Raw genomic sequence first — 24,073 nt, 5'->3', positions numbered from 1 at the left:
GTTTCGTACTATTTCATAGCAGGGATATTGTATTGATGTTTGTTATTGACCTAAAGGTAGTCACGTGTAATCCAAACATGATCAGTTGCATCGCACAATCATATGGACAGAAGTAAATGTGCTGAATGTAATGTATGAGCAGACCTGGGCATTATAACCTTATTCCTTAAGATGAGCCATACCAATCAATATCAAATATAAATTCAGGGGCCTATTTATCCCCAAGTGTTACACCGATGAGCAGTAAATCTTGCACACCTATTTGGGGTGACTCAGCCCCTCCCCCCTCCGTTGCCACACTGCTTCTAAGCAGCCTGATGTTTGTGGTCGGTGGATCAAAGAGCCCGTGCCTAGGGTAGTCAATGGATATGGGTTGTACCAGTTTTTGGTGTTAACATTCAAGAGCCTCTTTGTTCTACCATACACAACGCCGATGAATATTTTCGCAGTCGGATGCCCTCAACATCAGAGTGCACTGCAGCTTAATGTGCATCCGATATGGATTAATGCTTCTCTTAACAGCCTGTCCGTTTCTACACATGGATTACTAATTTCATAGCAAAAAATATGTAGGAATAGCTAATTAACTGTCAAATGGCGATTACAATTAAAATATAATGGCATTGACCTAATCACGTGTCAATTCATTGTGCATAATAGTGAACACTGCCATCATTTTTTAATTGAAATTTTTAAACTTAAAACCATATTCTGTATTAAATGTACTTAACACAAAGGTATGTGAAACAGCCATATACTTAACAGTAACACATGAGTACGAGACTAACACAAACATTGCCAAATAGGTAAATTGTAAATTTTATTAAGCACTGTGGCCTTTTATTCGACATTCACATTTTATGCACAATAAATAAACATTTAGTTATTAAAGTACGTGTTGATAGTTGGTTTTAACATTGTCATCCATATATTTATTACATGGTATTGACAATGTCGTGTTCTGGCTAATGAGTATTCAGCTGGGAAGAAATGTTTATGACTTATGTGAACCTTGTTAAAACCTGTAAACCGTATCCTTCATCATTTTGAAATGTGTATGAAGGTTATTGTTTTATCACACAAAATAAATATATTTAACAGGGCTTTTGTAACTTGTTAAAATTGAATATAAACCATCATTGACATTTTTCATTGCATGACAATCATTCTTTGTTTAGAAGCTTGCGTACAAATATATATAGTCTACACACCCAAACCTTTTAGTCACGTTTAAAACAATTAGAGGAAGCTCGCCATGAAGCACTGCATATGCAAGGTGAAGAGTAAAACACAGTTGTTTGAGTTAACATTCAGATTGATGGCATAATTACTTAAATCACCTCAAAACCAACTACCTTGACAACATACCAGTTGTCTTTCTATAATATTTGAATGTGATTTTATATCATTCATATATTCATAAGAGTTCATCTTTGCATTTCCACATTTAATTGCACTCGTCAGAAACAGTTGTATTTTTAATCTGTTATTACATTTTCATTCAAATGTTTTGCTACTTTCTGAGTATCAGAATATTGAGTGGACTCAATCTTGAGTGTTGTTTAAACCTAGATTTGAAGCTAAACACCGAATATATGGGATTGTTTTTGTTGCATTGGAAAATCAACTTTTTCTCCAATAATTGCTGCCAAAAACATTTGCTGCATTGACAAATCAATAACTGTATTTTTTTTGACAGAAACAAAACAAATCTGCTTAACTTTGTTTCAGAGTTCAGGTGACAATGGTGCCTTGTCAAAGTAGGGAGGGAGCTCTGGTGATTATTGAACACCTGCAGCTCAATTGGATATCCCCACATTTTACTGTGTAATTCAATTTACTGACAAGAGGCCGATTTCATTTGGTGATGATGCATGCCTGTACCCTATTGTTTTTGAGGCTGGTCAGTGAATCACGTGTTTTAATTGTGTATTTTATCTACTTCCAACCCACTGTACTGTAAGGTGACTGGCAGAACAGTAAAACGCATGTTTTGCCGATACATTTAATTCAAGCGCATCTTTCCACCAATCTCCGGGGACGTTTTTAAAACTCTTGATGCTTTAAATACAACACTTGCTTTAAGGCCTTTCAGCTCTGCAGACACAGCAACATCATGGTCTCTTGCATTTCGTAGCTATAATCATCAAGGCCTACCATTACTCACAGCTTATTGAAGGCTTCCCTTGTGTTTTATGTTTCGTCCACCTGAAGTCTAACTTGTACACATGCCTCATCTTTGTGTCAACCATTTCACTGAGTCCCAACTCTTCCTAGTCAAGTAAAAATAGATATCAGTAAAACTGAGCAATGGGGCAACTCGATTACTGGCCATGAACCAATACCAGAAGTGCCATTGTTGACTTCCAATAAAGTACTGCAGTGTGTATTCTTTTAGACCCTGGAAGGTTCGTGACCAGTCGAGCCCTGACTGAGAGTTTAACTTGCAGTATTATAACTTTTTATTGTAAGTTGCCAACTGTCAAATCAATAATGCTATGGCTGGAAGTCATTTTTTGTTGAAGATTTTCGCCAATTTGCAAGGCGACAATGCAATCGACCAAACAAGGAACCAATTCCCCCCACCGCCAACCCACTTCCGTTGTGTCAGACACTGAACAAACAGCCGTTTGATTGTTTTAGAATTAGTTTTTTGGCCTCGCTTTAGGCTTCCATTGAAACGCCAGATATCTGATTCATGAAAGCTACACACGTTTTTTAAATGTACATTGTCATGCCAAACATATAACGATTGTTGCATTAGTTTCACTGTTAAATGTCGAGGTATGTTGAGCATCCTTTCAGGGAATGTTATTTGTCTAGGTGCGGTATATTTGCTTATATGGTAAAGAATGCTTTGTGACACTGTCCAATAATGTGGCCAGATTAATAAACAAGGAGTGGATTAAAAAATGGTTGAGGCTAACATTTATATTTACCGGCAAGATCATTATATTTTAAGATATAGAGCAAATGTTTAGACAAATCTAATATATACTTTCTTTGTGCTCCAGCACAAGCAGAAAAGTTTTCATTTCATGATTTATAAACTCGGTAATGTTTAGCTTGTTTTTTCAATCGATAGCGTGTAATGGGGCATTTATGATACAGCACACAGGGAATATTGAGCAATAATACTTTTTTTCTTATATAGCCATTTCCAGGTTAAATCGTTGTTTCATTTCAGGAAGAATTGCAGCATTTCTAATGGCTTGGAGATTTGCACATGCATGAAAAACAAAGCTCTGAGTAGGCGTCCATAAACTGGATGAACTCCATTTTGGTAGTGCTTTTAAATGTATCTGTGTTTGACTCATAACAAACACATACACAGTTTTGCAAAATAGTCGGAGTCCAGTGTCTTCCACAGTGTTACAAGTGTCTCAAATGTAAAAATCGATTTCATGTTTGAGAATTTAATATATAAATGTTCTGCCTTGGTGCAGTGGTTGGTGCACTGTACGATGAACCTGGTGACCTGAGTCTGATTCCTATCCATGGCTGACATAGTTTAGAAACACGCATTTATTGAGTATTTGGCTGCTATAAATATCCACGTGATAATCCACTACGTTATCATTTGTGGCCAGAGTTCTTCTGAAAAATGTGCTATATCTCTCAGTGGGCCTTCCCTGGTAAAATACAATTGTTTAGTTTAGTTTGGACCGGTCCTGGACCCAAACCACATTACCAACCTGCACTGATTAGTATGGTGATGTATGCTCAAACAACCTCCATGACTGGCAAACTGAGGAAGGCTTCTTCTAGCAGTGCATTGACAAATTGATCTGATTACTAATGCATCTATTAATCTCCTCAGTCTGACTGCCCAAGATGCAACATAGCATTCACATAGTTTGTGCAACTGTGAATGTTCATCTGTGAAACTGAATGTCCCTTTAAACATCTGTCTTGGAAATGAACTTTAAGCGTATTAATACACGTTTAATTGCATAGTTTAGCACCTTCGGATCGAGGGGCATTAAGGTGATGCTCATATCCATTGGCAGTTGTACTTATTTAATGAATCTCGGCGGGATGATTGGCTTAATTAACCCTTCAGTTGGGATTTTTGTTCTCGCAACCTTCTGATTGAGAATCGAGTAATGCAACTTGTTAAAACAATGCCATGAGACTAAATAAATAAATAATGGGCGTGGAAAAGTATTCATGATAATGATAATAAATTGCATTGCGAAGTTCGCTGTAACTGTAAGCAATAGCTGTTTGCCATGCAAATTTTAGGGCGATGCTGATTGCTACGAAAACAATTGTGGTGCTGTCGCTTTGAAAATTAATTTCTGTTCGTGTGGGCAGAACTTGTCACTTCCTTTTCGGCTGCGGCATGAAAGTACAATAGCACGAAACAATACAATTTGGATTCACATAGCGTTCAAAGATGGGTTTTAGCGGCCCCACAGGAGCTGGCGTAAATTAATGCATGCTCGCGCTGGTCTGCAGCAATGCGTTTTCGACAAAGCCAGTGCTAAATCTATCATCATTATCACTAGTGCGACTGCTTAATCAGGTGTAAATGGGACCGATGGAGATAACATGCTTTCGTAACCAGCGTGCCCAACGAAAAAGGGCCACCTCCATTTATAAAATCTTGACGATGTGCTCAATTCTTCCACTTTTGTAAATGGACCATGGCAGCGGCAGAATATGAAATGTGATGATTTTGGGCACCGTGCATTCGTTGATACAGCTAAGAACAAATACAATACGCAGTTTTTTTGTTGAAAATTTAGAGTTTGGAAATGTGTATTGCAGTGTCTCTTTATTTTGTGCATTAGAAACCAATTTTTTTGTTGAACTATAAAATAAAGATAATGATGGCTCTCTGACATAATCTATCGACAAACACGATTCAAATAGGTTGAGTTTGCGATGTGCCATAATTATGTAAATTGTGCAGTTTTCAGAATCGGGTGTACAAGTTTGTTCCATAGTTCCCTGCATGTTATTGTGTCCCATTCGGTTTGCATGCGTACTTTGAGACTCAATAATTGTAAAGGGTGCTATTGATTCACACTATGCTAAAATCTCTGATTGTTTTTTTTTTACGTTTGTATTTCGTGCTATTGCTAGCCTAATCCAGGTTTGAAAGGAGATTTTCTCCTCTTTTTCCTCAGGGGGATTGCATCCTTTCTGCAAATGGAAAAATAAAGGGCATGCCACCAAGGAAGATTTATTTTCCACTTCAGTGCTTCTCATTATATTTCGACTTCTCTATCACCTTGTAACTTTACAGACAACTTTAAAGTAAACAATCTAAATATCGAGCTATAAAACAACTTTATCTGTAGAAACTACAATATGAAAATTGTAGCATCCCTATGCATTTAAAAACGATCTTTGTGACGAGTGCACCCTTGAGTTTGAGTTTGCCTGTGTGCCACGCGTATGATTGATTGATGTAACAATTCTGTGCTGCTTTGTGTTCTGCTTTGCAGGGAGATACATTTGCAGATTTTGAAACCATGACCGATCACCTTCTGGATGAAATTGTGCAGCACATTCAAATCTACAACCTTGTTGTCTCCAAAATCAGGTTAGAACTTGCACATTTGATACGAAGGAATGGAAATGTGGCATTTCTGCTCTCTAATATATTCAGGTCAGTAAAAAGCTTATGCAGAATCAGGTACATACACACATAAAATAAATGGAGTAAAACATTTTCTCTTAAATGCCCTTTCAAAAATGGAAGAAATATTGCAATTGTGAACGTGCCCTGAATAGATGAATCCAAATCAGACACTGTTACCGTCGCCTAGACAATGTAGGTCCAATCTTGATTCTGTAGCATTTTTTGTGTGTAGCTTTTCTTATTGCAAAAGCTCAGATAGCTAAAATGGGTAGTCGCTATCATGGCAGCTGTTGGTGATAAGATTGTGTTTGGTGTGCACATGCTGATATGCATATAACCTTATCCTCTAGCCCGTACTCTATAAGTGTTCAGTGTGCAGTCAATCATTTTATGTGCATGCATGCTATATCTCAGTCATCTCCATATCTTTAATATGCTCTCTTTAAGATTTATAGGATGCGGGTTTGTATGTGTAAAGAAAGAAATGATTGGCAGTATATTGGACTGTATATCTCAGCCTTTTTGGATGAATTAATTTCCTGGAGTACAGGAACTTCACATACCATGCACACACAGTATAATTCACACTCTGCACAGAAACGAATAAGATTTGCATACATTCGTGAATCCTGGTGCATAATTACTCCCTGCAGTCTTGCAAATTTGCTTTGCACGGACAAAGTGAGTAATCCTGTGTAGTAGTAGTTGATGGAACATGCTTCATGCCGTCAAAGTGGTTGAATAGCTTAACATGTATAGCAGTTGCCACTGAACCACGTTGCACAAGTTCAAGGATTGTGATTCTGCTAATGTTAAAAAGTATTACATTGTCCGTTTTAAACAGTACAGTAAATGCCTATTGACATCATTCGTAAAGGTAAGTCATTATTACGTCTCTGTCTTTGCAAAAAAATTATTTTTTATTTTGACTGCAATTGAATTGTCAAGAATGTATTAATAAGATCTGCTTGTTGTAAAATACTCAGTATCTTCTTTGCTAAGTGATTATTTATTACAATAGGCACGGGCTTTATTGTAAATAGAGAATTGATTAATGTATTTCCTCATTGCAAATTTGGTTAACATTTTATTATAATTAATGTATTTCTGCACAGCATTCTTTTCTAGGAAACGCTTGATTAAGGTGATGAGATTCTGGACCTTCTATTTTACATTGGCTCTATGCAGACCTGCACGGTCTATGTAATAATATTCTGGTAGCTGACATTATCATGGCACAGTCTCAGTGTCATTTTCCAGTAATAACTGACGTGTGCCTTCTTGCTAATTTTAAGCGTTTTTGCATCGGTACAAACATTGAATTGCTAGTTTAATTTGTGTTAACATGGATATCAGTCCCTTGTGTGTGCAAGGTACTTGTCATACAAACATGGGTCTTGATTGTGTCAATTGTTGCTTTTGTAGTTAAATTAATGGGTACTATCATTGTACATGAACATTCGATGTTCTGTATCTTTATTCCCTTCATCCAGAATGCTCATACCCACTTACTTTTTTTTGTAATTTACTTATGGATGATGCGCAATGATGTAAAAACGGTGGAAATGGTAGTGTTAAATTGTGAACATGTTATTGTTCATTTACAACGTAAGACCTATATAACATTACATTAGTATTTCAAATGATGTTTTGCTAGCTAGCCCAGTTGCCGAGTGCTGCTTAGTAAAATAACGAAGGGATGCAAAGTGAAAACTGTACGTTAAATTATGCAGACAGACTCTGCCAAGCCTTAAATTGTGGCCATCCAGCATCGTTCATCGCGTTGCATTGGAAGTGCCACCCGTGTGATTATACTGTTGCTTAAAGCTGACACAGTCACAGTAACTCTCTAAGAGACCAATTGCATTGACCATGTTTAAATAATGCTGCGTAAAAGCATAGCCAAGGTTGTGTAACACATAAAATGAGAGCAGCAGTACAAATGCAACATTTTGTAATGGTGGATTTTAAATTCAGCTTTCTTTTTGGAAGTGACCTTGAGAACTGTGGTCAAATAATAAAACCAGCGGCAGATTATAAGCAGCTATGGCAGGTCTTCAGATGTAGCTGGCATATTTAAACAAACTCTTATGCAGTGTATGCTCCGTGGGGAATGTATTGTGTCTGCAGATGCCGTGTCAGCTCTAATGGTGTAGTGCTGTTGAGTGGCGTTTATTTTGATGTGTGCTATCTCTAAATGGAAGATTGCTTTCATGTCATCTTTAGCCTTAAGCTGTCAAGGTCAGCAACTGATTAAGCCTTAGTGTGGCCTCAGCTTACTCAGGTAAATGATCAACATTTTCAGTGTTTGATGAATATGGTACTTGTGCAGTTTTCATTGGGCCAGCTTATTAATAACAGACACATGCAGACACACTTTGTCAGGGTGACAAGTTGCTCTTCACCTCAAAGGCGACTAAGATGGATGAATTGAGGCCATAGTGTACAAAGGCAAGCAAAGGTTATATGGATTTTCAGATGATGCACACTGATGGACTGCATTGCACTGCTTTCAATAACGTGCCATGGCAGTGACCAATACGTATCACCTGCTGAGTAGTGGACTCATGAATGTCTAATTTAAACAGACCAATGGAATCGCACTTGATCTGTCAGTGAGAGCGAATATGAGAGCCATTTTATATATTGGGCAAAACGTTTCCCGATAGAAATTATCAGTCTTCAGAAGGAGAGTGGTCACCCTCATTAAGCAGGTTTAGATTCCCATTGCTGTACACTGTTAAACATGAAATTGAAAGAGTTGTGCTCGCAGAATTCAGGAAAGGTGGAGGTCTGCCTTAGTAATGGGGGTGTGATTGAACAGGAACTGGCATTTTTCCCGTAGTTAATTCTCTTCGTTTGGCAGCTGTGAGTTATGACCAAACCGTTGCCAGATAAGGAAGACTTCAATCACACTCTAATCCTACCTGCAGATGGCCCCGTCTGATCGCATGTGAATTGCATTATTTAATACCCTTGGATGCAACCTCCATCTAACCCCACAACACACGTGGAATGAATAAACTTGCTTTGTTTGCTGTGAATGTGCAAAAGAGATGTTGGTGGAAAAAAAATGTCCATAAAAATAAGTACCTAAAAATATTTGTTCATGAAAATTGAAAGTTTTATCACTAATCATTAATTTCCCGGTGAATCACATTAGCTGTGTTGTGTTTTGCAAGATTCAATTGCACCTAATTTATGGAATGAAAATATGTAACATAAATATCGTTTTCAACTGTGAAGTGTAGAATTAACATTCGACAAAAACATCGTTTCGAATAATAAAGGTTTACCATTACAAAGCTGTTTTATAATGTGGAGCATTCAGCTATTCGAATGAAATGCATTAATATATAATCTCCTGTCTCTTGGTGAATATGTTTTTCACAGGATTTAGTGAGAATGGGCATTTGTCTCATTGTTATTTTCTCTGAGTTTGTCTCTCAGACCCTATCTTTTTTCACTCTTGTCTCACCTGTCTGTGTTCATGACTGTCCCATTTGTAACAATGGCAATTTAAATCCGATCTCTATCAAACTCTGTACACGGAAGCGATAAATGCAAATAACTATTGCTCTCTTCATATCTTTGACCTAGATCAGCATTTAGGTACGTGTTTCTCATGGTCAGATGTACGCAATGTGCAGGAATTATTACTGCACAGTATCTGTGCTTTTCATGAACGTGTTTCAGTTCCATTCAAATCGAGCAAAAATATATACATTCATTGCTGTTTCTTGATCTATGCCAGTGGTGAAAATCTCACATTCCTATTACATGGACTCTGGAGTGATTATGGTTTTGAGTTGGAGTTGATCCCTCCTTTGACAGGATTTGAACTAAAAACAATTGTAAGATGAGCGTACATGTCAATTCATGATAAGTGAAAGTGATTAACATGACTTTCCTTTAGAAATAACCCAGGGTCCTACATGGGCACTGCAGGTTGTATGCATCCTAATGTCAAACCGTTCTGCTCAGTTTCTGTTTTGATTTGTGATTTTGTGGATCGTCAGCTTTGTTGGTCACTCCCTGGGAAACATCATCATCCGCTCGGTGCTGGCAAGACCACGGTTCAAGTACTACCTGCCAAAGCTGCACACCTTCCTGTCTCTTTCCGGACCCCACCTGGGCACCCTGTACAACAGTAGCACCCTCGTCAATACTGGTCAGTGTGCTCCTACTTGCACCAATACATTATGTAGTCATCTGTACTGTGAAGATTATCCTTGAGCATTGGTTCAAAGAGTGGCAGATTTTGGCAACATCTTCGGTGTGGATTTTATTTAGTGCAAATGAATGAGTATAGCGTTTTGAATCGCCTGTTTATAAAATGAGTTGCCAGTATAATGCAATGTAAGCAAGAGCATTCACCTCCGAAAAGGAAATGTGGGTTCAACTTCTGGTCATAGATTGACTGGTGATTAAAATGAGTTCCACTTTGTGGAAAACTTAAAGCGGTTGTCTTGTGGCTCAAAGTTCAAACAAGCATGAGTGTACTGCCCATGCTTGTTTGGCTTGCCAGTGGTGTGTCAAACACATGGCTTCCGAACCACTAGAAACAACTCTGGAGTAAAACTTTATTATGGGTCAGTGTTAATTTTAAATGTTAACACTGACCCTTTTAATGTTTTGTTTCTGAAATTAATTCATGAGTTCGCAGGTATACTTTTTTATTTTGATATTGCAGTAATACTTGACTGAAAAGCCAATAGACTGATGGATGAACATATTTAGATTTTTTTTTCATGTGTAGTCACAGATTAAAGTTCTTGTGTTATTTGCATTTCAGTGGAGGATTCATGTCTGGGTTGGAGAGTGAGTTAGGCATTAGGGCGGATGCTGCCAGATTTCATGGCATATTCACCTTGAGATTTTGTGTCTGTTAGCCTGTCTTTAAATATTTAAAAGTAAACCCAGACTTCAATGTATTTATGTACAGCCTTATTGTAAATCCACTGCTGAATGAGGGTCTCCTCACTCTATATGGGGCACGGGGGTTATTTGACCATACTTCACCAGTCTGGTCAGTGCAGGTTGGGTGAATATAGGGAGCATAGACCTTGGAGCATAGTGGAGTTCAACAATGGATTTTTCTGCACTGCCTGCTGCTTACAACATAGTCCCACTGCCGGTTACATTACTGTTCTATGCATTGTAGATACCCATCAAATCGCTATCCATGCTCAAACCTTGATGAGATCGGGCGTATTGTTTGGTCAAAGGCCAACCAAATGTTTAAGAGTAAAAATACTAGGAAATAATGCCTTTTTTGTGTAGAAAAACCTTGCTGAGTTTGAAAAAAAATATCAAGTGGTTCTGCATTAGGATATTTCACCCATGGAATATTTTTGTGCGTGAGTAGACTGAGTAATTTTAAGTAAAAGTAGAAAAATCAATGGGATAAGAGTCGTATATATATGTACATATAGGCCTACGGGCTACTTGCTCTACTACCTTCTAAAGGTCGCCTTGCCTTGCAGGAAAGTTTAGTAGGCACACAAATGTTGTTGTACGTGACCGACAAAACCCACCCCCCGTGTCACTTGATTGCACACATGTGTGACCATGCCCAGCATGCCTTGGACTGCACTCATGACTGCACACAGCCCGACATCCAACAGCTTGGTGGTGCAGTGAATATAGGAATAAAGACATGCAAATCATTTCCAGTTTTGTCTCGTTCTCGTGGATTAGGTCAGAGGTCTATGCATTAAGCACCATGGTTATAAATGCAGAATGTATTTTTCACATATTTGAACAGTTAATAGCGGAGACTCCACTTTTACCATTTGTATATTCACGGGTCATGGCCAGTGCCAGTATATTTTGGAAGCTGCATAATAATTGGTTTATTTCAACACGGAATGATCATAGTTATAGGCGATGCTGAATTGTACCATTGGTTGATTAGACAGCAAACATAAGTAGATTGAAATGCAAAATATTCAAAGAGCACATGTTGGATGCTTCTCATTAAATCGTCTAATGATCAGTGTATGCTAATGTTAGGAACATTGTCCGAAACACCCACACACACACTCGCTCTCAAACACATGCTTAGAAACGAGTCTTTAAAACGCAACGTAGTAATGCAGGCTAATTAGGCAATTATGAGGCAATTAACTGAGGTCAACTGTCGAACAAAAGGTCTAGTCCAATGTAATTTGGTATGAACAGAAACCAATGTATGCTATTTTACCTGCACTGTGTGCTGAAAAATATTTTCAGGTTATCAGGGTCAAGGCTAAATACAAATTAATGTATTAATTAAATGTGACTCAGAAGCCCTGTCTCCTCTGTTCCTAAGATCTAGCTTACAATGTCATGACCTTATTGCTCATAACATTGTATGATAAGTTACCACAATAATGTGGTCCTGCAACATTAAGAAATGATAGATTCACGTTGAATCTGAGTATGGATATTGGTATTTGATCTCTGATTAAAGTCTCTTCATTATGGAATGTCTGTGCGCATGGCACAGATGTTCACATATTTACATGCGTGATTTACGTTTTATACACGCATGCCCCCCAGTTCGTCAGCAGGTAGCAGTAATTTGTAGGGCTGTACTTTTATTGTACACGTGTGTGTAGGTGAGTGTGCATGGGTGTATGTGTATAAAGTGAGGGTGAATTGCATGTGGGTTGCTAAACCACCATATTCTTCTTATATGCATGCGAAGCTCGGCATGCCTTTACTGAGCTCGCTTTTATTGATGATGACAATTCGAATGAAATGAAAGCAAATGGACTTGGCTCTGACATACAACAATAATGACAACTGACGCACAAACTGGTGACAGAATGGCCGCAGAGAGTCGGTCGCATAGGCAAGGGAATAAGCAAGTGTGGCGTGCTTTTATGTGTGTGCCTGTCCATAGAGCAGTTTGTGGACAGCTCACCCGTATGACCTGCGAGGGATAATAAGTGTGAAGATTACAAATACAGTGCTCCATTCGATCTATGTACGAGTACAAACACATTTGTGTTTCATTTTCGCTGTGGCAGAATTTGACAAGTGTGATATATATCCAATGTTGCACAAGCTTGCAGCTATTCATTTATTTTTCTCCGACAAGTAATATAATTAACTTATAAAAATGTCCTGTTACATACACAGGGTTTTATAATCCTTTTAAACAAGAGATCTTAATCCATGAATAGTTTAAAACCGATCATATTTGTACTGTTTTCCAACAGTTGTGTACGTAGGTCGCAAATAATAAACTGTCTGTGCAACCAATATGGCATTCTGTGTTTGTATGGTTTATTTTTGTAGTTTGTTTACCTTTCACATTCGTGAGAGAATGTGGTTCATGCCCTTTCAACATTTATATACAAGCTTGGCTAGATGATGTGATACCATTTGTAAAACTTTGCTTGAAAGAAGAGCAAATCGAAAACATGGAAATAAAGGTTTCTTATCTGTACTGCCTAGCTAAGGGACTATGCACTGGAATACATATGTTCTGCACAGCCGAATGTTTAATGTGTCGAATTTGTCTTTTATATAAATGTTGTGGTCATTATTTAAAGTTAATATACCTCAAAGAGAAGGCACAAGGAAGATTTACAACTTTAATTGCGGTTTCTGGCAGAGCCGAGGCATTGGGGAGCACTAAACTTAGCTGAAAGTGGAATAAAAAAATAACGTGGAATGAATAGAGAAAAGCCTCTCACTCCTCTTGAGGAATGAGTGTAGCTATGGAAAATGGCTATTGCATTATGCATAATTTAGGTCTTTTTCATGATTATATTTAAAACTTTACGACCCAGATTTATCCAACTCCTTGCAATTGGAGACATGGAGGTTGGGCAGTCATAAAAACGCGTGTTCCTTGTTTGCAGGCCTCTGGTTTATGCAGAAGTGGAAAAAGTCTGGCTCTCTGCTGCAGCTGACTTGCCGTGACCACTCAGACCCACGGCAAACCTTCCTCTATAGACTCAGCCAGAAGACAGGTGAGTGTTTAACGTCAGTGCAATACATAATCCGAACCCATGCACAAACAATAGAACAGTTGTCCTTAGGATGTCATTTATTTCTCACTTCTGACTCCTTTTCCCTTCACATTTTAAGTACGTGCCAAGCCTCTGATGGTTTGTACATGTATTTTTGCATCATGCCTCATGCAGACACACGATAGATTACGTTCTTGAATTATGAAAAAGATTAGGCCTTATCCTTTCCGAAAATAATACAGGTGTTAAGATGTTCAAACACCAAATAGGCACCTATTGCAATGTGTCAAATCTGCATGGGTAAAATATGCAAAACAAACATGCTTCGATAATGTACCCATTGTTCTTGAACCTGATTGACCTACACCAGAGACAGCCTCCTGTATGGCCTTGTCTCACCAGTGTTATACTACAATGCCAAAAGGCGAACGGCACAAAAGCATTGTAAGTACCTCTGGTTGAGCAGTTGTATCTATTGGACCCTTTGATACAAGCAAAAAGGGTCCCATAGATATATTATTGAATAACTAGCCTTTTGCCCTTCCTAGGACGGAAGCTGTCATATTAAAGATGTACATTTACATGTTCTTGTGATTGTAATTCTTTTTAGGAATTGTTGCACGTAAATACATTTTTCTTAACTTAAAAAATGAAATTAAGGACTTGGGAGATTTCTCGGTATACGATATTTTGTGTGAATCTCTTATCACTGTTCAAAAGGTTTCCCTGCAGTTGACTATCCTTGATGAACACTTTGATTCGCTGAGGATTTTTCGATCTAGGCAGAGCCACGTACAACTGTCCATGGGAAAACACGGGTTCATTGAGATAAATATCCACACTTTCAAAAGTCTGACCCTGGCACGTGTTGATCGTCATCGCAATTATCGGAATTTGTCGTCTTTTCAGTACGAAAGGAAGAGTGACCTCACTTGGAGTTAGGTCGATTTTCAGGATGAAGACGATTTCGCCTCGGTTGCATTCCGATACAATGTTTGCGGTGATGAAGTTATTTTGTAATGATTTGGCCATCAAACGTGTTCCATTGCAAAGACTGTTCTTCGGGTTAAGATTTTGCAGCAGCATGATGATAACGCTTGTCTTCAGTGCCAATGTGTGTGGCAGCATTCCTGAAGGCGTTTGAAATTCTGGAGGGTGATTCAATGCGTCCGCAGGATTTTCCGACACGATTGAGTTAGAGCTGTAATTATTTGAGCACGGACTCTTGTGTATCTTGTGCAATTTTAAAAGGCAAACAATATCTGTCTCAAAATAATTTTAATAAACACTTCACACAACTTTAGCACTGCTTTAAACTCACCTGAATCTTTGAACTGACAAATTTTCCTTCCCCGATGGACGATTGAAAGCGTAGAGTGAAGAAAGTAGACTGCTTATACTGTCAGAAGTAAGTTTTCAATTAAAAAAGACCAAACATAACCATTAAAGTTACTAAAAAATTGACCAGAGTATTATTGTATCTTGTGTAAATTTAATGGCAGTGAATCTTGCACAAAACGATGTAATCAAACACTTCACTGCATTTCACTGTCGTACTGTATTAATGGCAGTGATTCTTGCACGAAACTATGTCATAAAACACGTCCCTTCATGTCACTGTATTTAACTCACCTTCAATTAAATCTTGATTTGAAGCTTTCGTGACTGCAGGAATCCATACTCTTTGGTTCTTTCGGTAAGCCACGTAGGTAGAAAAAAAAATTGTATATCACGACGTTTCGATCGCAACACAAGCGGTCATCCTAAGGCAGATAAAATAATCCTGCAGTGGAACTGCTGAACCAGCAAGAGAGCTGTTACAACAAGAGGTTATTTGTGGCGATGGGGGGTCTGAGCTGGAACTCGGACGCAAGCATGTCAGTTGTGTTAATGGGGGAGATTAGAGAGAGAGATTAGGGAGAGAGATTAGCATGAAATGAGCTTCCGTCGCCGCATAAGAGTATCATCCCCGCATATGCGCACAACAGCAGTTGTTAATGTTCACCTTCAATTAGTTCAAAATCGCTGCTGTGATACTTTATTTTCTTCTGCTTTCACTCGCTGGGGTTGAAATCAATTTGAATTCGATACAATATCTGGAAAATCATGGAGAAATGTATATATTTTATCATAATTTAGAAGCAAAAATTAGACTTACCTTTTGTTTAAAGTGCTGAAGAAATAAATAAACCAAAAGCACTTTCGATTTAAAGCTTTCGTGACTGCAGGGATTCATCTTCTTGGTTCTTTCGGTAAAGTCACGTAGAAGGGAAGTAATAAAATAATAAAAACAAAACATAATAAAATAATATAATTCTCACGACGTTTCGGCCACAACGCAAGCAGCCAACGCAAGCAGCCAACGCAAGCAGCCAACGCAAGCAGGACGGCTGCTTGCGTTGTGGCCGAAACGTCGTGAGAATTATATAATTTTATTATGTTTTGTTTTTATTATTTTATTACTTCCCTTCTACGTGACTTTACCGAAAGAACCAAGAAGACAAAAGCACTTTGTTGCCGCGTAGAATTATTTGATAAAATTTCAGTAAAGAAACATACAATTTTAAGTGAATTTGCGTAACATTTTTATTTATTTTTATAGTCATGAGGGGGGGCTCTTTTGCAGTGACGTCACGTACGGATGTAGCAGTGTGCTGCGCATATTTTTTTGACCGTCACTTTCTGTAAAGAAACGCCATATTTGAAGTGACTTTGCGAAAAAACTATATTTTTCCGCTCGACCTTCTTCTGCGCGAGTGTAAAAATCCACCCGCTCATGATTATTTTATTATTTATAATGGGGGGTGCGGCATGTGGAGTGACGTTACGCCGTTACATACATTTCTGGGCTATTATAGTAATAATCCATTATTTTTTTCATTAACTTGGTAGGACATGTCTACAGTGGATGGAAATTCCATATTCCGATGACAGGTTTATTTATAGGAAAACCACTGGTACGTCATGTAGGCATCGGGTAGCTTTTGTATTGCAAAATGGTTTATTGGAGTGTGTGGTGTGACCTCAAGGCTATCTAGCTGGTCATTAAAAATTTCCTAACATTAATTTTATAATTATTAATAATTTACTTTTTTCTTTGGCTTGATTTTTACAATGGAAATATGAATATGACTGACTGTTGGAATGCAACAAATTGTGTATTTGTCCATAATATAAATCGTTTATCTTGGTATAGTGCGCTCGTGCGTTAAAATATCTTGCAGTAAGTCATTCATGCATATCCCTGTTATGGAAGAGAAAGCTGCCTCCTAACCACATGGTGTATTTATATTGAATGTGTTGAAACAGGACTCGCTTAAGTCCAGTAGTGTCCTTTGGTGCCTCCTGCATGTTCCCATCGCTCACGCCAATGTGATTGCTGTTTTCCAGGACTTCAGCACTTTAAGTACGTGGTGCTCGTGGGTTCAATGCAAGACCGTTACGTTCCCTTCCACTCGGCACGCATTGAAGTCTGCAAAACGGCCACAAAGGACAAACAGTCAGGTGAAGAGCCCCATCAGGCAGAGCCCTGAATTGATTGCCTGCATCAAAGGGTGACCGCTTTTGGCAACGATTCCAGCGTGGATTCAATTTCGTGCAACTGATGAGTGTATCGTTTTTGAATCACTTGATTATAAAAAATGATTTATCAGTAGAATTAGGTGTTAAATTGTGTTAGCACCTTTTAATATTTTCTTTAGTTTTCCCAATCAAAATATGCACACTTTTCCTATCTTTGTTTTATGCACAATCATCCATTTAATTTATTATCGATTTCCGTCATTGTGGCGTTTTAAATGGACCATTGAAACCAACGGTATAATCATTCATTTTATCTTATCAAATATGTATTATATACCTTTGTTTTCATTCGTAGCCAGTATAAATGCAGTTGACTATTGTGACAAAAAAATTAAGCTGTAAAATTATTGTAAAAAATATATATTAAATTACTGCGCTTGTCGACGTAAAATGATGCTCCACAAAATAGTTGTATACTTATCTTCTGTAAAGTATTTGGTCTGCATTGTGACTTTGCAATACAAAAATATTCTGCAAATGGCATTAATACTACACAAAATTATTAAAATATTTTCTTAAAACATTGCTTTTGAGAATATTTATATAAAATTATATCTATTGTATTTTAATGTTGATTCGGTGTCCGTATTTTGATTGGCTAACAGCTTGCATACCATCTCTACGAGCAGTGCACAGGCTTTGCAGGGAGTGTACTGTTTATTTTTTCATAAGCAAAGTGCACGAAATGCTAAGCATTTCCTGGTAATGTTGATGTTGCAAAACTGGCAATGTTGATGCTGCTAATGGGCAGTCTAGCGAAAGGAGAACTTGGACAAATGTTCTTAGACTACATGGCTGAGTAGCCTAGTGGTCAGCATATTTGCCACTGGCCCATTTTGCACAGTTCCGACGGTACAGTTTCCCACCCAGTAACTGCTGCATCTCATATATATTTGATATAGGAGAGACCCACACAAGTAGTCCATGACTTAAATTAATGGTATTCTTCCGATGCTCAAAATTAATTAAGATGAGGCATTTTTTTGGCCTCGGATTGTTTGGGATGCAGAGTTCCATTAGTTTCACAGACCACACTGTGCTCATGACTCACCCGAAAGACAAAGGCAAATAAAACTGCTTCTGTTGTGCTTTAATGTGGAAGCTTTTGGTAATGGATGAAATCTTCCTGATCTTTACATTACATTTAGCCATTCGACTTATGAAAAGATGTCATGATTGCCGTTGGGCAAATCGCTGCTGGATAGGTAGGAGCATTTAATTGATTTTGATTGTACTTGCTGTGGTACGTGTCTACAGGTCCTGTGTACATGGAGATGATCTTCAACCTGCTAAAGCCCGTGCTGGAGAATAAGGAGTGCAGCCTTGTGCGCTACAACGCCATCCACGCACTCCCCAGCACGGCCAACTCCATCATCGGACGTGCCGCTCACATCGCCGTGCTCGACTCGGAGATATTTCTGGAGAAGTTTTTCCTCGTCGCAGGCCTGAAGTATTTCCGATAGGTTGGTGTGGCAGCCAGAAGCCTGGCAGTTTGAGAGAGGCTGATGATGATGTTTTGGGAAAAAAAACTGGTGATGTAGCATAAAGTGGTGGTGCGATTTTGCTGAGAATGTAATCTCTGTTCTGCACTGTGGATATTGATGTTGTATTTTTTTACATTTGCATTGATTCACATTTGGAACTGTCCTGTTATGGCCATGGCTAAGGGTAAAACACCTGGGTCTGTTCTTTATTGTCGGTATTTGAGTGTATGCATTTTTATTGTTGCATTACTTTTTAATTAGAACATAAGCTGCCCCACATTAGTAGGTGTCTTAAAGGAAAATTTAAAAAAATATTTTAATACATTTTGAAGCCCTATACTAATGAATTATATACAAGCACCATCTTGGCTGTTCCTAAAATACAGCTTCCTTTGGATTTCTGGTTTCCAATTTATAATACCACAATATTTTTTTCTATCCCTTATTTTTAATACGAATTAACAATGCTGGAATACAAATACACATTTATATAAGAGCAATATTGCATTTAGTAATATAATTTTTAGCATTTTTATCACATTACATAATGCATGTCGGTGTCCTGAATTTGGGCTGATCTCACAGCATTTTGCCTGTGACATAAGTACATGAGTTTGCTAATATATGTCACTTAGAACCAGCACAAGTGTCAAAGCAGAGGCCCCAGTAGAATATCACATGTTAGATGTATGCGACTGTTCAGAATCCCCGTTTAACATTTTTACCAGCCTCGTCTATTTGTAAATGAATTGGCAACGTTAACTTTTGAACTATGACCGAGGTAAGCTTTGAGTGCACTTATTAATTAGTCTGAAACACATTCAGTGAGATAAGTATACTTATCAAACCTTGCGGGTGACATGCGGTTCAATAAAGTCTTCTGCTCATCGTTCTCATACATTTATATGTACATATGCATTCATTATATATATATATGCATGTACATTTTGTGTGTGTATATACAATTATAGCACGATTTCTTTTGTACGGGAATATTTTGAACTGTATCTAAGATGTATTGCTTTGCATTCTTTACACCAAATGTAATTTCCAAATGCTGCAGGATATTTGTAATTCAAGATGTTTAAGAGGCTCAATTTGCTACATTCAAAGGTGATGTTTTATGGAACATGGGTGCATTTATCTAGCTTTATTCTAGGGGCATTATCTGGTTACTTTTCTTTGCTCTCATCATCACTGGGACATCAGTTAGTTGTCTCATGTTTTACTTCTTTTGCTGAGGATTTTGTTATAGAGTGAACTGTTGAGGAATGCAATTCAAATTGATGCCAACAAATTGTTTAACTCAAGTTGAACACGGGCATGTCCTTAAGGACATTGGCTGCACATGTATAAAACCAATCATAATTGCATTCCTGGCTATCGCTGCCTGTAAAGCACAATTTATCAGCATGAGGTTTTGTTTTTACTGGAAATTAAATGAACACAAAAAACAATGGACACTTGATAGCAACTGAATAATATGTAAGAACTTGGTTTAGTGTTTAAATACAATTGTACACATCTGATTTTACTTTGTAAATAACCATTTTTATCTTTAAAATGGGGACAGTGTGATTTTAATAAATGTCATTTTGAAATAGTCTGTATTTCCCTTTTTGTATTTTTAAATCTCCAATGTTCTGTAGTATTTAGTATGCAGTAGGTTAGAAACATTTTAACTCAAACTTCTTGGCAGGTAAATATACTGTGGGTGTCTTTTGTCCGAGGCAACAAAAGGTAAATACACGATATTGAAAATAAATATATATTCTGTTTGTACTTTTATATAAATGTTTTAAAATTGCAAGTATTTGGGTGGTATGTTTATAAATATCTTATAACGTTTGAGTAAGTGGAAATACAATTTGCATTTAAACGTGTAATGACAAATCGCAAATGACAATGCAGAAGATGAATAGGCTGGCTCTCGTGATTCTAGCTGACATGCTCATAGTCCTAAGCTTGCGTGTCACGTACACTTTTGCTGGATATTCATCTCTTAAATGCATCTGGCACATGAAACACTATGAGGCTGATTGGGTTCTTCTCTTATATTTTGTGCATACACCAGCTATACTGCTTTGAAGTCCGAAATTGTGCAAAAGGTAACGAAAATATTGGGCAGCTTAGAGTTGACATGCCTTTACAAAATCTGTCACTGGGAAGTTATGGTAAAGACGATACTCTACATTAAATATTTCTATTGGGTATCCTAAATGCTGAGAGGGCTGTATGTGACATTAACATTGCTTTATAAAAAAAAAAATCAATGAAAACCTGTGGATTTGAAAAGGTCTCAGGAACCCAGAAATGTCTGAGGATTCTATTGATTGCAAGCCCTTCACGATTGTGTCCAAGTGCAGCTGCAACTGGTTTCTACTAAATAAGGTAATTTCAGACATTTCTACTCCTAGAATTTTTTCACAATTATCACATTGTGTTTTATTACTATGGTTTGTTAATGCAGACTAGTACCAACATAAACAGAAACAAAATCAACAGGTTTTCTCCCCTCTTGTTTAAATTAAACTTGCATGTGTGAGCCAGGAAATGATTTCCAGTTGAGGTGTGATTGGAAAACGGAACTTAAGCGCGCCGATTGCACTCATGATGATTTTACAAGCTGGTGCTGAGAAAACTGGTATGTTGGGTTTGATGACTTATTTTCATTGTTTTTTTTTTCAGAACACGGTAGAACAAACGTTTGTTGAATTCTGATTTTTTTATGAGGCAGCCTCGCATAAATCCCCCACTGGCTTATATTTATGCGTACGATTAATGTGTGGAGACATTGACATGTATACTGTTAACAGTTTACAAATAATTCAGCCATGGCTAAAGATATATATATATGTTTGTAATAAGATCACATTTAAATTCTGAAGCACATTTTAATGAATTAAAAAAATTCTTCCATTTGTGTGGATTCTTTAATGTACTTAGTTCAATAGAATTCAATATTCCATTTGGAACGATAAATGTTGTTTTGCCAGCTATTTTAAAGTAAGCTCTCCATGTACCTTAAACCAATGCAAACGTATTTTCAGTGCTTTAGTTATAGACCTAGCAGTAATAATGTAAATAAAAAATGTTCACAAGGCACAAACCAAATCCATGTAATGTCATTTATCCCACTTTTGGTATTGACAGATAATAGCATTGTTTTACTTTTTAAAGTTTAAAATAGTTTACAAGAAACAGCTTTCTGAATTGGTTTGTAAAAAAAAATATCCACAATTGCAGGCAAAAATGAATATTTCAACATTTTAGCAACACGTAAAATGTAATAACTGAGAATTTTAATTGAGACTCCATTCCCAGCTTGACTAAAACTTATGCCGACTCTTTCACTTTGCTGGAAGCAGTAATGATGAATAATGAATGGTAAATGATGGCAATATCCATCCAGTGATATATTAGGGTATTATCAAATTGGGTTATGTACTGCAAAGTGGATATTAAAGACTTATATTTGAATACGTGGCAATTGTTTGCCAATGGTGTCATGTCCGAATTTGCAAAGTTAACATTTATTACACAATTGGAGTACTGTTAAATGATTGTAATTATTAATAGACACAATTTTACTTGAACATTTACAGAGAAAGCAAATACATTGCATTCAAAAATGTCAATTGCAAAGTAAAGGCTGGCTGAGTCCCGTTCCTTTTTTTCAGGAGGATCACGCATTTTGGGATGTTTAGCCAACTCCACAATTGAAACATTGAGTTCCCAGAGAAAGCCCATGCCAATAAGGGAGTGATACTAAACACTGCCATCTCCTGGCAGACGAGAATATACATGAAACAACATTCAGCTTAAATTGTGTATTACATCGCAATGTATGATGGGAAGAACACGCAATTTGAGTGTTTAAAATATAGAAGTTAAAAGCAACAAGAATAATTCGTTTCTCCCATTTGCACAGCTGCTGAAATCCTGAATGAGGAGAATAAAACAATGTACTATTTTGGAATTCAGACCGTTAAATGGATTATTTGGAGAGATTTATCGCCTCTTTAATTTTCTCTGTAAGATGTGCCAAAGCCATTGATTTTTTTTTCCAATGCAGTGATACAAGTGTGCGTAAATTTAGATTTGTGTGTGCTTACGTGCGTGGACATTCTGGTCATATTTGCTTGTTTTTTTTTTTACAAATGTACGTTTGATTTTGGTTCTGGGCAGATCTGCTCTTTTGGGAAACTTGTTACATACAAATATGGCAATGTTCATACACAGATTATAATACAAAATGCATGTTAATTGTTTAAAGAAAATCATATTCAAGCAGAAATGTTTTATTTAAAACCAATCTGAACTGAAGACGCTGTTGCTGAAATATTTGCACATTATTGACCACCTGCTAACAGCTGATAAACACTTCATACCATATTCTCATAGCATGTTAAACGTTGTGCAATATTGACCTCTATCAGTGACATCTGAATGAAGGTTGGTGTTTTGATGTATTGCATTGGTTTGTGTTGCTTTTAATAGTTATATTTAACATGGTTTTGCTTTTCTGCCTGAAAGGAGAAATAACATTAAATGGTTTATTGATTGTCCTATAATGATGCACAAGGGTGATATTTTTAGACTGCTAGAATGAAACGACATTTGGGATGTTAATAAATTGACCTTTTAAAAGCAAGATTTTGTTTAGTTTTCATTTACTTTTAACACTTTCCTCATGAAAATCTTGAGAAAGGTATATTTAAGGCAGTAAAGTATGCCTTATTGTAAACATTGGGCAATATATTATTCCACAAAGTAAAATACATTTCTTTTTTTCTCTTATATTAAATAGTTGGGTTTGAATCAATCCGGTCGGTGTGTCTGTGTGTGTGCAACCACATTTAGATAGCACTGAAACCGGGCACAAGTTTGGGGTGCGTATTCTATTCTGGAACATTATCTGGAACATCTTATAACCTGGACAAAAGGTAAATCCAGTATGTAGCTAGTTTACAATACACACATTCAATACACTTCTTAAAAACCTACAAACATTGTACATTTAGTATAGACAAAATGTGTTATAGCTTGTTTTTTTTTTTCAGATAAAATTAGCAAGGTTATTGACCTAAGAAAATGCAGTGCAATCTATCTTACCTATTGGAAAAAAAACATGCCTCGTTCTTTCATGTTGATTAAAGTTTTTTAAAATTCTACAACTAGCTTTACTACCCAGCTTCGCTCGAGACTTGGATTCTTGTCTTGGATTAATACACGGCCTACACGGAGGGTGGGGGGATGCGTGACGTCAGCAGACATTGCGTAACGCTGCCGCATGCGGGTGACATGACAGATGGGTGCAACATATATCATTGCGTCCCCTTCCCCCCCCCAAAACTTTTTTTTATAGAAAAAAGTATATTTTTATAATTGTTGCATGGTGTACAATCTGGAAACTACCCGCATGCCAAATTTCAAGTTTGTTGCAT

At 37.3% G+C, this 24,073-nt stretch overlaps 1 protein-coding gene across 9 annotated transcripts in view; it reads left to right on the top strand.

Annotated features, from left to right (window-relative positions):
* The window catches only part of FAM135A (family with sequence similarity 135 member A), a 97,030-nt gene that overhangs the window by 44,813 nt on the left and 28,144 nt on the right, over positions 1-24,073 (top strand). For 4 of the 9 annotated variants that reach the window (XM_078862630.1, XM_078862631.1, XM_078862633.1 and 1 more), the window contains 5 exons: positions 5,457-5,554; positions 9,613-9,764; positions 13,450-13,560; positions 16,951-17,064; positions 18,400-22,780. In XM_078862630.1, coding sequence (XP_078718756.1) covers positions 5,457-5,554; positions 9,613-9,764; positions 13,450-13,560; positions 16,951-17,064; positions 18,400-18,605 — 681 coding nt within the window. In that variant the 3' untranslated portion in view covers positions 18,606-22,780. Of the gene's footprint in view, positions 1-5,456; positions 5,555-9,612; positions 9,765-13,449; positions 13,561-16,950; positions 17,065-18,399; positions 22,781-23,489; positions 23,573-24,073 lie in introns of those variants that run through there. The other 5 variants (XR_013637358.1, XR_013637359.1, XR_013637356.1 and 2 more) reach the window with 3 other exon arrangements.

This window comes from Lampetra fluviatilis, chromosome 14 (genome assembly GCF_964198595.1).
Source record: "Lampetra fluviatilis chromosome 14, kcLamFluv1.1, whole genome shotgun sequence".
Taxonomy (NCBI): domain Eukaryota; kingdom Metazoa; phylum Chordata; class Hyperoartia; order Petromyzontiformes; family Petromyzontidae; genus Lampetra; species Lampetra fluviatilis.
The sequence above is the reverse complement of the archived record's forward strand: the minus strand, read 5'-3'. Positions and strand labels throughout refer to the sequence as shown.